Source organism: Chlorocebus sabaeus, chromosome 28 (genome assembly GCF_047675955.1).
Source record: "Chlorocebus sabaeus isolate Y175 chromosome 28, mChlSab1.0.hap1, whole genome shotgun sequence".
Classification (NCBI taxonomy): Eukaryota; Metazoa; Chordata; class Mammalia; order Primates; family Cercopithecidae; genus Chlorocebus; species Chlorocebus sabaeus.
This window is the reverse complement of record NC_132931.1, coordinates 12,777,671-12,791,205: the sequence shown is the minus strand read 5'-3', so window position 1 is coordinate 12,791,205 and position 13,535 is coordinate 12,777,671. Positions and strand designations below refer to the sequence as shown.

Sequence of the window (13,535 nt, the reverse complement as noted above, 5' to 3'; positions counted from 1 at the left end):
GGTCACGCTGGTCTTGAACTCCTGACCTCAAGCAATCTGTCTGCCTCAGCCTCCCAAAGGGCAATTCTCTTTCTCTTGTTGATTTCTAGTTTCATTCCATGGTAGTTGAAGGACATTTGCCATATTGTTTCTATCCTGACTACTATTTAATGGAAAAACATGATTAATTAAAGCAGCAGGCTATGATCTGGGCTATCCAAAGAGACTCTAGTCCAGTAGATAAAGGCTAAGAAGTCAGGGAATTTAATTCTGTTCCTTTGGTCACTCTGAAGATGCAGAAGGGACCACTGATCTCAGTGCTATAGTGGAGGCCGCCATGTGTGGATCTGCTCTTGCTCAGCCATTGGCCTGGAAGAGGGGCAAAGGTCATACAGGAAATGGATCCTGGTTGAGAACCCTGAGGTCTATAGGTAGAGAAAATTGTAACTGCTGTAGGTAAATTTCACATTTTTCACAATGATTTCTTTTTTCTTTTTCTTTTTAATTTTCCTATAGCACTCTTTCCATTTCTTACCCCAGTTTTTGAAGTCCTAAATATCGGTTTGTTTCCAAAAGATGTTACCCGTTTTTTAAAAAATTCCATTGAAAGGATGAAAGAAAGTCGTCTCAAAGATAAACAAAAGGTAAAATCTGGTGGTGGTGACATGAGAATGTTCACTTTTTTATTATGTTTTTGGGCTGTTTACGTATGATCTGTGCACTTATCTGTGTTTTTTAAAGGCTGATAGAGAACTTTAGAGCAAGAGGGTTTTTACATTTTGCTGGAAATAAAGAAGGTGAAGCTTGGGGAAGAAAGAGAATGAGTGAAACAGCATTTGGAATTTAATAGTAGGCAAGACTTTAGTATATTATGGCATAAATAATGTAGAGATAGAAGCTTTACCGCTTCTCTTCCTTTCAGTAAATTGTCAATAAATTTGACTGTATAAAATTGTCAATAAATTTGACTGTATAAAATTGCCAATAAATCTGACTGGATAAAAATGACTGCATAAAATTATTTTATGGGTATTACAGTTTCCTCAGTTCTTAGATTAGTAAGGAATCATTTCAAGTCCAAGTCTGCTGTTTTTACACTTTCTTTAGCAGAAGTTCCTACCAGGCTACCTGCTGAAGTAAGTGTATGTTAAATTTCAGTCCTGTCATAGCCTGGACTGGGCAGGTGTCTTCTCTGGGCATTGTGGGTGCAAGTTGACTGACCCAACTTTGCCTTCATGAGCCCTGGAGACCAGCCCGATGATGATGCCTCAAAGTCAGGAATACAGGACTGGGTCCCCTAGGTGACAGTGAACATTGTATAGAGTTCTAGGAGTGGGGAGTACTTGAAGATGCATTCAAAACAGCTCCCCTTGGATTATCCTGAGATTAATCTATTTGTCCATTGGTTAAGAATAAAGGCAGGAGAACAAATAGGATTGAAATACAGGACTTCTTCCTGTTCAAGAAGTTATGACTAGAGAATGAGCTGACAACTCTTTGGCCAGGAAGCTGTGTCCAAAGGTCAGAGAAGCTGGGGATCAAGGAGAGCAAAGACAAAAAAGTAGACAGACATGACAAATGGATTTCTCTCAAGGAAACATCCTGCTGTCCAAGGTTTTAGATGCATGATTTTATTCTAAACATTGGTGACTCAGGCAACACCCATTACACTTCTGAACTTAAAGGCAGCATATTCTCAGGAGGGGTGCTTAGGACTGGACTCCTGATTCACTTCTGACATCACAAGTGACTTTCTGTCATTAAAATTTCTCTTTTTGCTTCCAGCACCGAGTGGATTTCTTTCAACAGATGATTGACTCCCAGAATTCCAAAGAAACAAAGTCCCATAAAGGTAACCAAGGACTGTATCCAGGGGCTATTGATGGGGACAGTTGGAGAGAAGGCCCTGTTCTGAAAATATGCAGAAAGTTTTCCAGGAAAATGAGAATTTCTTCGACATTCCAGAAAGGCACACATTTGGATGTTATAAACAATAGCTGGAGGCACTTTCTAGAAGCACACAGGCATAGCCACATCCCAGGCTTGAAGGGCAACCCTGAACAAGTGTGGCATGCCTGGAGGTCCGTCCGTGATCTGTGGATCACCCGCATCAGATCAAATGCCAGTTCTCAGCCTCCTCCAGATCCACTTACTCAGAACCTCTGCTTGGAAACATACATCTAACATCCAATCAGGAGACACACTGTCCAAATAAGGGTGATTTTAACTGGAAACACTTGGTGAAAGTGTGTTCACCAGGCTAATCTACTGACGGGTTTTATTTTTCCCCTATGTAATGAAAAGTAACTGTGGGAAAACCTCTAAGACTGTGTAGTGCCCTTTTACTCTTCAATTTTTCACCTACTAGTTTCACCACCCATGGGCGGTTTTGACTGAAACCATCATTACTATGATGGTTGCAAAATAATGACCATGATCGATTTCAAGCCACCAAGGTTTGACAACCATATGACATAATTGTGAATATTAACAATTAATTCTAAAGAGCAAGAAATGGAGGCGGGGCACGGTGGCTCACATCTGTAATCTCAGCACTTTGGGAGGCCAAGGCAGGTGGATCACCTGAGGGTCAGGAGTTCGAGACCAGCCTGGCCAACAAGGCGAAACTCTATCTCTACTAAAAATACAAAAACTAACCGGGTGTGGTGGCACACACCTGTAATCCCAGCTACTTGGGAGGCTGAGGTGGGAGAATCGCTTGAAGCAGGGAGGCAGAGGTTGCAGTGAGCCAAGATCACACCACTGCACTCCAGCCTGGGCAACAGAGTGAGACTCTGTCTCAAAAATAATACTAAATAAATAAAATAAGTAAAAATAAAGAGCAGGAAATAGTTAACTCAAACACACCATTGTAAATATATCTATGTCTTCATCTACTTGTCTATCTATGTGTCGTGTATCATCTGTCCATCTGTCCCAATATAACTTTGTGTGAAAAGGGAAATAGTCTATCGTTTCGTTGCTCAATACAGACACCACTAGATACATGTGGCTATTGAGTACTGAACATGTAGCTGCTGCCACTGAAGAACAATTTTTAAATATATCTAATTTTAATTAATTAAATTTAAGTAGCCACCTGAGGCTAGTTCCTATCCTACTGGGTAGCAGATCTACACTTTGAGATTATGATTTCATTTCAATTCCGTGTCCTGGGGTTCATGCCAACTGAAGAAGATAATTGGAAAGTTGAATTTACCCACAACATCATCACGAAAATTATCACCAGTAAATCACAACTCTGTAGACCTTTCTCACACTCATCTTGTATTGTTTTCAGTTATGAAATACATGGTTGGAGTGGGCACCGTATTTATTTTAGTACCCTAGGTCTCTAAAGGTCTTAATCCGGTCCTGATCAAACAGACCAATGACTGACTGTGCTAAGCTTTTCTCAAAAGAAATATCAAGAGGGAGGCCAACCTGTGGTCATAAACGCTGTTCAGTGAACATCAAGTGGAGCAAAGAGAATCGGGCCAGGATGGAATAGGCACTATGAATTCCACTCCTGGAACCCTACTGTTTTTATATTCATGTTGGTCAATGCCCATCTATAAATGCATTCTTCCTGCTGTATTAGTAGTAGTAGTAGTAGTAGTAGTAGTAGTAGTAGTAGTAGTAGTATTTGAGATGGAGTCTCACTTTGTGGCCCAGGCTGGAGTGAAGTGGCCTGATCTTGGCTCACTGCAACCTCTGCCTCCCAAGTTCAAGCAATTCTCCTGCCTCAGCCTCCCGGGTAGCTGGGACTACAGGCACCCACCACCACACCCAGTTGTGGATTTTTTTGTATTTTTAGTAGAGGTAGGGTTTCACCATGTTGGCCAGGTCTCAAACTCCTGACCTCAAATGATCCTCCTGTCTCAGCCTCCCAAAGTGCTGGGATTAAAGGCTTGCGCCACTGTGCCAAGCCTCCTGCTGTTTTATTAAAACCATTCACTGGACTACAGTCAATCACCTCACTTCTAGATTTTTGTCTTTGTAGCTTTGGTATATCCAGAGATCATCCATTTTGAAGACTAGTGCCCTAGGAACTCTATTACTTGATGTCACTCAAAGGTGTAATCCATGCTTCTCAAGCCATGCTGGGCACAAAAATTACCACACCTCATGAAAGTTCAGATTTTGATTCTGCAGTTTGAGGGTAGGGTTTGAGATTTTGCATTTCTAATAAGCTCCCTGATGCTGCTGGTGCTGCTGGTCCATGGACCACTTTGAGTGGCAAGAGGTGATCTGTAGCCCAATCTTCTTCCCTTGGGTTCCCTCAAACATGCTTAGAGAAAAGATCCTTTATATTTCCCTAAAATTAAACCTTAGCATTGCAAACTCTCTCATTGTTTGTCAAGCTATATTGTAGCTAGAGTACTTTAAACCTTCCCTGGGGAGAATGTTACCCCATGTTTACTTACAGATAAAGTACTTTTATGATTATCCAAGGGATATCCCCATAACACTGAGTATGTTAGACAGAAATGCTCTTTCTGAAAGTTACCCAGCTGTGCAACTGGTGGCGATGATATGATGAGGAGTGAATGGCCCACAATCGTGCAGACCCTGGAAAAAAACTGGATTAAAATAATTTTGCCTTGTTCTAGCTCTGTAGGATACACATCAGAGTGAAACCACCCCCAGTGTGACTGAATTGCTTTTCTATTGTTGCCCCTAGGGATTTGGGAGCTTCACTGGGATTTCGCTTCCTCTAAACTGTGATGATCTACATTGGCTGCTTTTCCTAAAATATCTTTCCTCTCCTTTCAGCTCTGTCTGATCTGGAGCTTGTGGCCCAGTCAATTATCATTATTTTTGCTGCCTATGACACAACTAGCACCACTCTCCCCTTCATTATGTATGAACTGGCCACTCACCCTGATGTCCAGCAGAAACTGCAGGAGGAGATTGACGCAGTTTTCCCCATTAAGGTGAGTGGACGATCCCTGGAGAAGGAGGGAAGAAGTGAAGCCTCAGCAAAATCCCTCCTCACCATTTGCCAGGAGAATTTTTTCAAAAAGTGTAAGCATCAGTTCTTTCATATACACTACACATAAAGGCTCTAACGAGGAAAAACAAAGGGTAAAACGTAGGTAGTGGATGTTTCTTGCAGAAGATCTTTGTAAAACGGTGCTGATCCTGCTGCATCCATTATCTGTTACCAACATAACACCAAGTAAAAAATATCCAGAAACCTCAATGGCATCTAAAAACAACCATTCATTGCTCACAAGTCTGGATAGTGAGTTCTGCTGATACTGGCCGGACTCACTCTGTTCTGGCTGTTGGTCTGATGGAGCCTGGCACTGGGTGCGCTGAGCAGGCTGACTCAGCTCTGCCTCACACCTCTCTCATGCTCCAGTCCAGTAGCTAGTGGTGAAGAAGCCAAGCTAGGAACCAGGGTGCCTGACACCTGGGCCGAACACTTACCCTCTACAATATTACCTTCCAAATATAACACCAAATGCTAGTCACGTATTACCCACACTGTTTTCAGAATTCTGCCAGAATTGGAATTCTTTGTGGTGTAATGAGACCTGGCCTTGGGGCTGGCCCTGGTTTGGCAGTGAGGTGAACACAAAGGAATGTTCATCTAAGCTCCTAGTCCAGGCCTAAAGGAACAAGTGGGAGACTGTTCGAGAAAGAGAGGATGGGGCTGCATGGAGGATTCCTATCCTGTTTATAACTCTCAATAGCACTGAAATTGTGTGCCCTCTCCAGTTATAAAGTTCTTTTGTCGGCCGGGCACGGTGATTCACGCCTGTAATCCCAGCACTTTGGGAGGCCAAGGCGGGCAGGTCACAAGGTCAGGAGATCAAGACCATCCTGGCTAACACAGTGAAACCCCGTCTCTACTAAAAAAGACAAAAAAATTAGCCAGGTGTGGTGGCGGGCGCCTGTAATCCCAGCTACATGGGAGGCTGAGGCAGGAGAATGGTGTGAACCCAGGAGGCGGAGCTTGCAGTGAGCCGAAATCACACCACTGTACTCCAGCTTGAGCAACAGAGCAAGACTCCGTCTCAAAAAAAAAAAAAAAAAAAGTTCTTTTGTCATATTTGGGTGACAAAGGAACTAGTTTATTCCCAACCTATTTATAAAGTTTTTATATAACACAGTGTTACTCTCCACATTTTTTTTGGGGGGGGGAGGGAGTCTTGCTTCGTCACCCAGGGTGTAGAGCAGTATGGTGATCTCGGCTCACTGCAACCTTCGCCTCCAGGGTTCAAGTGATTCTCGTGCCTCAGCCACCCAAGTAACTGGGATTACAGGCGTGTGCTACTATGCCTGGCTAATTTTTATATTTTTAGTAGACACAGGGTTTCACCATGTTGGCCAGGCTGGTCTCAAACTCCTGACCTCAAGTGATCCACCCACCTCGGCCTCCCAAAGTGTTGGAATTACAGGTATGAGTCACTATACCCAGTCTAAACAGGACTTTTCAATTTTAAATGCTTGTATGAAATAGAGGATTTGCTTTTTTACATTTTCTCTTTCCTTGGTACAGATGCATAGCCTCTCTTTGGAAAGGTGACACTGGCTTTGGTATATTTTAGGTGATTCAAATGGCCATTGTCTAATAGTCATGCTTGTTCACCCAAGAAGGAAAACACATGAAATGGTAACATCAAGGATTTCAGTCTCTGTGTAGGGGATTGTGCCAAATTCATAACTCCTCCACACATCTCAATGGGCCATTGAGCACATTGCTGCGTATGGACAGTTATTAAAATAGTTTATAAATGCAACAATCTTTTACCAGTATGAGTTATCCTCTGGAGCTCCTAACACTTCAATAGTACTGCATGAATTAAGTTGAAAGTTAATTCCAAATCTCAATTTATCCAAATCTGTTTCTTTCTTCCCAGGCACCTGTCACCTACGATGCCCTGGTACAGATGGAGTACCTTGACATAGTGGTGAATGAAACGCTCAGATTATTCCCAGTTGTTAGTAGAGTTACAAGAGTCTGCAAAAAAGATATTGAAATCAATGGGGTGTTCATTCCCAAAGGGTTAGCAGTCATGGTTCCAATCCACGCTCTTCACCATGACCCAAAGTACTGGACAGAGCCTGAGAAGTTCTGCCCTGAAAGGTACAAGGCCCCTGGGAAGGGAGGCCTCCCTCAACTAGCCTGGTGCAAGTATATTCTGCCTCTCTCAATGCACATAGCAATCATTTGAATATGTGCTTTTTTATTTTGGAAGTTTTTTATTACAAAATGATAACTGTCAAACTTTACAAACCATAGATTCGGAAACACCTTATAACAACCCTCATTAACTATGTAATGCATGTCTTATAGGCATTTTTCTATGCATACAGACATTTTTAAAAACTAGTACACTATCACATTTTATTTGAGTTTGAACTGCTACTTACTTCATTTCAAAGTAAACCATAACCTATCTACTATCTTATGTTACTACATATTTATGTATGCATAAGCTGTAATTCATTTCACCATAACATTATTTTGAGTATATAAGCTTGTTACTCATTTCAGTTTTCTTTGCTGTGCCCTTTTGCTCTCTGAATTTAGCACCATGTTTAGGACATGTTTCCACATCCCTTTTTTTTTCAACATTGCTTGCAGTTTTCCGTAATGTAATTGTGAAAGTGCAGGCTGAGGTCCTGAGACATCCTCATCCCTGATGGTTTAAGCCACTTCACTGAGGACAGAGGGAAGCAGAGGTTCTCCTGGTCCTGTCTGTGTCTGCAGTCCTGTGCCAGCTCCCTTATACTCTCAATTGTTGGTGACTCTTCCAAAGCAAAGTCACCTGCTTTCTAGACTTCTCAGAAGTTCCTCCTTGGAAGTGTTGGGCATGATCTTCTGGGAATTCAGAGTCAAGGTCAGGCTTTGGGCACAGTTTGAGCTCTGGAAATAGTTGATATTTTCCCATTTTGGAAAGAAAAATTTGGAATGAACTTTGTAGGGTACTGGTTGGTGAGGCCTGGGATCTAGACTTTTATTGGCCCCTAACTATAAACTTCCCAATGGCGGGGACCTTGTCTTGTTAGGCATGCTGTCCCTACTGCTGGCACAGACTCTGTACATAACACTTGTTGAAAGAGCAAATCAGAATTGACCAAGTTCTCTGTTTTCTGGAGTAGAGGACTTCTGTGTTTCCTCCATCTCGGCACTTCCGCCTCCTGTGGCTGCACCAACACAAAAATCAGAGAACTCTCACTGCACTTCTCTTTGCATCATTCAGTCACTAAACAGATAGTAAGTGGTTACCGTGTGTCAGGAACTGGACCAGGCAGTGAGAAATCCATATACTAAAAAGAAGTCTGTTGTGAAGAATGTTTGACATACACATAACTATATTCTATAGACACCAAGCTATAGAATAGTATTAATGCATCCCCGTGTGTCCACCACCTGTCTCAACAGTCAATACTGCATGTCAGCTGCCCTGTCCACACATGATCACAATCCTCTCCATGACTGCAATGTTATCTTGAAGCAATAACCTGTAAATGTTTCAGAATTTTCTCTAAAATATAAGTACTCTTTTAAAAACACATAACCACAAGGGCACTATCACTTTCCTCCATCAGAATTTTTTCTCAATATAATCAAATATTGAGGAATCAAATTTGAATAAACATGGGTTTAACCTTCAAAAAATGTATAGCCGGCCAGGTGTGGTGGCTAACACCTGTAATACCAGCACTTTGGGAGGCTGAGGTGGGGCTCACCTCCCAAAAGCCACCATGCCCGGCCTAACATGTAGTTTTAATAGTTTTTATGTTTCATTAACTTGTTTTTATCTACTTCTGTGAAACTAGGTTCAGTAAGAAGAACAAGGACAGCATAGATCCTTACAGATACATACCTTTTGGAGCTGGACCCCGAAACTGCATTGGCATGAGGTTTGCTCTCACAAACATAAAACTAGCTGTCATTAAAGCACTGCAGAACTTCTCCTTCGAACCTTGTGAAGAAACTCAGGTCAGTAAACTTTCTTATAAATAATGTTTATTGGGAGTTTTTTAAACTGAAAAGTCTATATATTTTTTTAAATTATTGTTCATCTTTCAATAATTTGCTCTGTGGGACAAAGAATCTAATTGGAGCTATCTATAATCCTTAAAGATGAATCTCTTCTGGAGTTCAAAATCTGTGACTTTATAAAGACAGAACTATAAAGATCATCTAATGTCAATATAGATTAGCATGGTATAATTGTGTTCAGTCTCTGTGAACTTGAGCAAATTTTAAATTCAGTTTCATGTCAACTGTAAAGATGAGGAAGTGTTTTGCACAATCATGAAGTGCAATGATTACTTTGTCAGGACTTTTGAATGGTGCTTTCCTCCACTAGAACTTGCAGAAGCCTTCTCATGACAGTGTTTCTCAACCACTAACTATACATTGGAATCACTGGGGAGCTTCAAAAATTCGTGTTGCCTGGATCATCTCACAAATTCTAAATTAATTTGCCCAGAGTTGTGGCTTTAAAAGCTCTCCCATTGGTTCTCACGTGAAGCCAATGTTGAGAATCACTAATTTAAGGCATTTCTGCCAGATAGAAAAGATGCTCATAGTCCAAGGCCATCCTGACCATTTGACCTTATCTTCCAGGAGTGCTGCTTCCCTGCTTCATACAAGCTGTGCATCTTTTCACCCCAATAATAGCTCTATTAATGTTCTTCTTTTCCTTCTCATTATGTTCTTATCCTACAAGTCCTACATCAATTCCCCAAGCCACTCTAAGAAACCTTCCCCATCGAGTACAGGGCCAATTATTCTTCTGCTTTGTTACAGTTTATTTCAGATTGTTATAACCTAATTTTATACTTTTCATTACACCAGTCAGTTTTATTCTGTAAGTCTTTTCTCTATTCTAAGAATTTCTCCTCTCTGCCCCATTTATGTTGTTTTGTTTTAATTCTTTCATAAAAGTCCAATAGCATCTTGCAGGGGACATTATCCATTGCGGGCATTCTATACATGTTTAAGGAGTGATTTGCAGTTGATTTGGAGTTCTTGGATACAAGTTTTAAGCTATTTAATTTTTAAATTTAACGTGACATTTGTATATTTGAGTGTGTGTGTCTATCTGCAGGAAAAACATATTCATGCCATTTGAAATGTAAAAATAATGAGTCATATTAATAGAAAGATATGGAATCCTTTCTCTGAAAAACTTAATGAATATTTGTCATTGATTTATATCAAGCAAGGCCCTAGAAGTCTTATTTCTAAGACTTGTGCATTTACTATGCAACTCCTATTCTAAAGTGGGCTTTGTGCATGGGAAAGAAGAAGAATAGATAGTGTTTCAATCTTATTTGTGGGTTTAGGGAAGCTGTGTATCCATCCTCTAAGTGTGTACAGACAGAGGCTCAGCTCTGAATAAAAGCAGGTCTCTGCACACGTGGGATGGGGTGATACTCCCTGGCAAGTTCCCAAGCATTTACTAGCTGGCACTTTTCAATTTCCATGACAATTTCCCTGCCCTTCACTTAACTGAGGTCAGAACATTTCTCTGCTGGCTGCTCCCCTGACACTGAAGAAGTGACTTGGTGAGAATGAGGGCTCAAAGTATTAGTCAAAACACTATAGGCCTTGAGAAGCTTCCCATTTGCATTTCCTTTGGAAATCAAGAGAAGATGTAAAAAACAAAAGCATAATGCTTCTTGAAGTTCTCTTCCCATCATTACACTGGATGGGTTCAGTTGGAAGAAGTTAATGAATTCTTTATAAGTTGAAGACTGTCCATTTAATTGAAATATATAACACCTACTGAGGATTATCTTGCAAGTTTCATCATACACAAAATTAACTTTATATGACTTTTCTAAAATAGTTTAACATAATGCCTAATAATCTGGATTTGGTTTTTTAAAATATCTCTTTGCTTAAAATTTAAATAAAAAGGAACAGAAGCCTGCATGAACAATCTCAAGCCTGGCACAGAATAGATACTCAATAAACATTTTGTTAAATGATGAATGGTAAATGCTTTCACTATCCAGTCTTCACAGGGCTCACTGAACAAGTACAAAGAAATCAACATGTATGGTGCTGAAAGTAGTTTTTTAAAATCATTGCAAAGCATTACCCTTGATGTCATCTTTTTTACTTTGCTTCTATCTTTTCTTCGTTTGCTTCATTGTTTCCCAATATTCTTGTTTAACTTTTGCAGATCCCACTGAAATTAAACAATCTACCAATTCTTCAACCAGAAAAACCTATTGTTTTAAAAGTGCACTTAAGAGATGGGATTACAAGTAGACCCTGACTTTCCCTAAGGACTTCCACTTTCTTCAAGAAAGCTGTATCCCAGAACACCAAACACTTCAAATTGCTTTGTGAATAAAACTCAGAAATGAAGATGAGCTTAACCTAGTGTACTGGGTGAATAATTAGAAATTATCTACATTCATTGAGCTCTCATTGTCTGTGTAGAGTATTATACATTGCATACTGTGAAGGAGGTGACAAATCAGTGCCAAATAAGTACAGTCATCTTCTCTATTTCTCATAAGACTATGTCCTCGCCACCTACAGTTAGTACCCTCAGGTCCTCCTGAGCTCTGATCAGAGAATAAACTTTTCTCTACAATTTTACCAATAATTTTTCATGAAAAGGAAAATTATAGTTATGATTCTTATAGTGACATTTATATTACATGCTCTATTTGTGATATTCTATAGTAAGTATTGAGGAAGTCAATAAACACCTCTTTACAAAACTGTTATCTGATGTCTTCCTGCATATTAAGGATGAATCTACAGAATTAGATCAATGAGATCAACAACTAAATATTTTTGGTCATTACAATTGCTAGTTCTATGGGGCCTTTTACAGAACTCTAACTTGATTATTAATCTAGGTGTGAGTTAAACCACTGTGGCTTTGCCTATTGTTTAAAAAACATATTTGTAGTTTCATTTGGCCTCTTTTGAAGCACACAATTTGGTAACATTCAACTTAGGAACTTATTTTTACCTTATTAGTTTTGATTTAATGTTATATATCATCTCAACTGATAGTACTGGAAGGCAGGGAACACGTTTTCCTATACTTGTTCTATTTCACCTTTTACTCTCAAATGTTTTAACATAATGAACACTGAATAAGATGTGGTTTATTAGTCAGTTGATTGGGCAGCAAAGCTAAAGGCATTCATCAGTTTCAGCCGGTATCAGAGGCTGCACAGAATTCTTCCTTTTCCTTTTCTGCTTCATCCCAAAGAAATAGGGCTATATATTCCCAAATTTTCAAAATAATGTTGATATTTTGACCTCTTCCCACGGCTCATGAATGCTCTCAATGGCATCTAGAGTAGTAAATCCTTTCCAGAAGGCTTTCAATTGACTTTGCCCAGATCCATCAGAGGAATCACTATCTATGGTGGCTATAGCCTTATGAAATGTATTTCTTAAATAATTAGACTTGAAAGTTAAAATTACTCTTTTATCCACAGCTGTAGAATGGATGTTTTGTTAGTAGGCATTAAAGCAACAATAATCTTTTTGTCATCTTCATCAGAGCTCTTAAGTGACTAAAAGTATTATCAATGAGCAGTGATATTTTGTTTTGTTTGTTTCTATTTTATTTTATTTTATTTTAGGTTTCAGGATACATGTGCAGAACATGCAGGTTTGTTACATAGGTAAAGGGGTGTCATGGTTTGCTGCACCTATCAACCTACCACCTAGATATTAAGCCCCAAATGCATTAGCTGTTGGTCCTGATGCTCTACCTCCCCCGCCCCCGCCCAACAGGCCCCAGTGTGTGTTGTTCCCTGTGTTCATGTGTTCTCATTGTTCAGCTCACACTAATGAGTGAGAACTTGTGGTGTTTGGTGTTCTGTTCCTGTGTTAGTTTGCTAAGGATAACAGCTTCCAGCTTCATCCATATCCCTGCAAAGGACATGATCTCATTCCTTTTTATGGCTGCATAGTATTCCATTGTGTATATGTACCACATTTTCTTTATTCAGTCTATCATTGGCAGGCATTTCGGCTGATTCCAAATCTTTGCTATTGCAAATAGTGCTGCAATAAACAGGCTAAGTCTACCTGAAGTCAATTATTGTCTAATTTTATCTGTGTTGCAGACATTTTTAAAATCATCTCAAGAGGCTAGACCAGCACTATTTGCTTGGGAGTTGTACTTATGTAAGGAAATTTAACTGGTAACAGATACAAGGTTTAAAAAGAAAAAACAAAGTGAAATTAATAGTAATATGATAACTCTAGTTTGCATAATGCTTATGTGCCATGAACCTAGGCTTAAAGGCAAGTAATTAAATAAACCAAATGACCATAGGGAATTAGTTGAGACAGGTTGTAACCACATGGCCAGTTTTTCTTGTTTTGTGTATATGGGTCTCCACTTTCCCAGAGTGAGGACTAAGCCTTGATTTTTTCATCTTGCCCAAATTCCTATCTAAGGGGTCTAGGGAGTCATGCCCTACAAACCATAAATTCTCATCAGATGGGTTTTATTTAACCCTATATATCGTGACTTACTTTCCAACCTGACTTTGGCATAACATTACGTGACAAAGAAGAAACTCAAAATATTTTA

The 13,535-nt window shown here is 39.9% G+C and overlaps 1 protein-coding gene across 3 annotated transcripts in view; it reads left to right on the top strand.

Annotated features, from left to right (window-relative positions):
• The window catches only part of CYP3A43 (cytochrome P450 family 3 subfamily A member 43), a 40,007-nt gene extending 28,471 nt beyond the window's left edge, over window positions 1–11,536 (top strand). For 2 of the 3 annotated variants that reach the window (XM_008018609.3, XM_073012626.1), the window contains 6 exons: window positions 496–623; window positions 1,765–1,831; window positions 4,756–4,916; window positions 6,852–7,078; window positions 8,779–8,941; window positions 11,142–11,536. In XM_008018609.3, coding sequence (XP_008016800.3) covers window positions 496–623; window positions 1,765–1,831; window positions 4,756–4,916; window positions 6,852–7,078; window positions 8,779–8,941; window positions 11,142–11,237 — 842 coding nt within the window. In that variant the 3' untranslated portion in view covers window positions 11,238–11,536. The remainder of the gene's footprint in view (window positions 1–495; window positions 624–1,764; window positions 1,832–4,755; window positions 4,917–6,851; window positions 7,079–8,778; window positions 8,942–11,141) is intronic. The other variant, XM_073012627.1, reaches the window with a different exon arrangement.
• The last annotated feature ends 1,999 nt before the right edge of the window (window positions 11,537–13,535 follow it).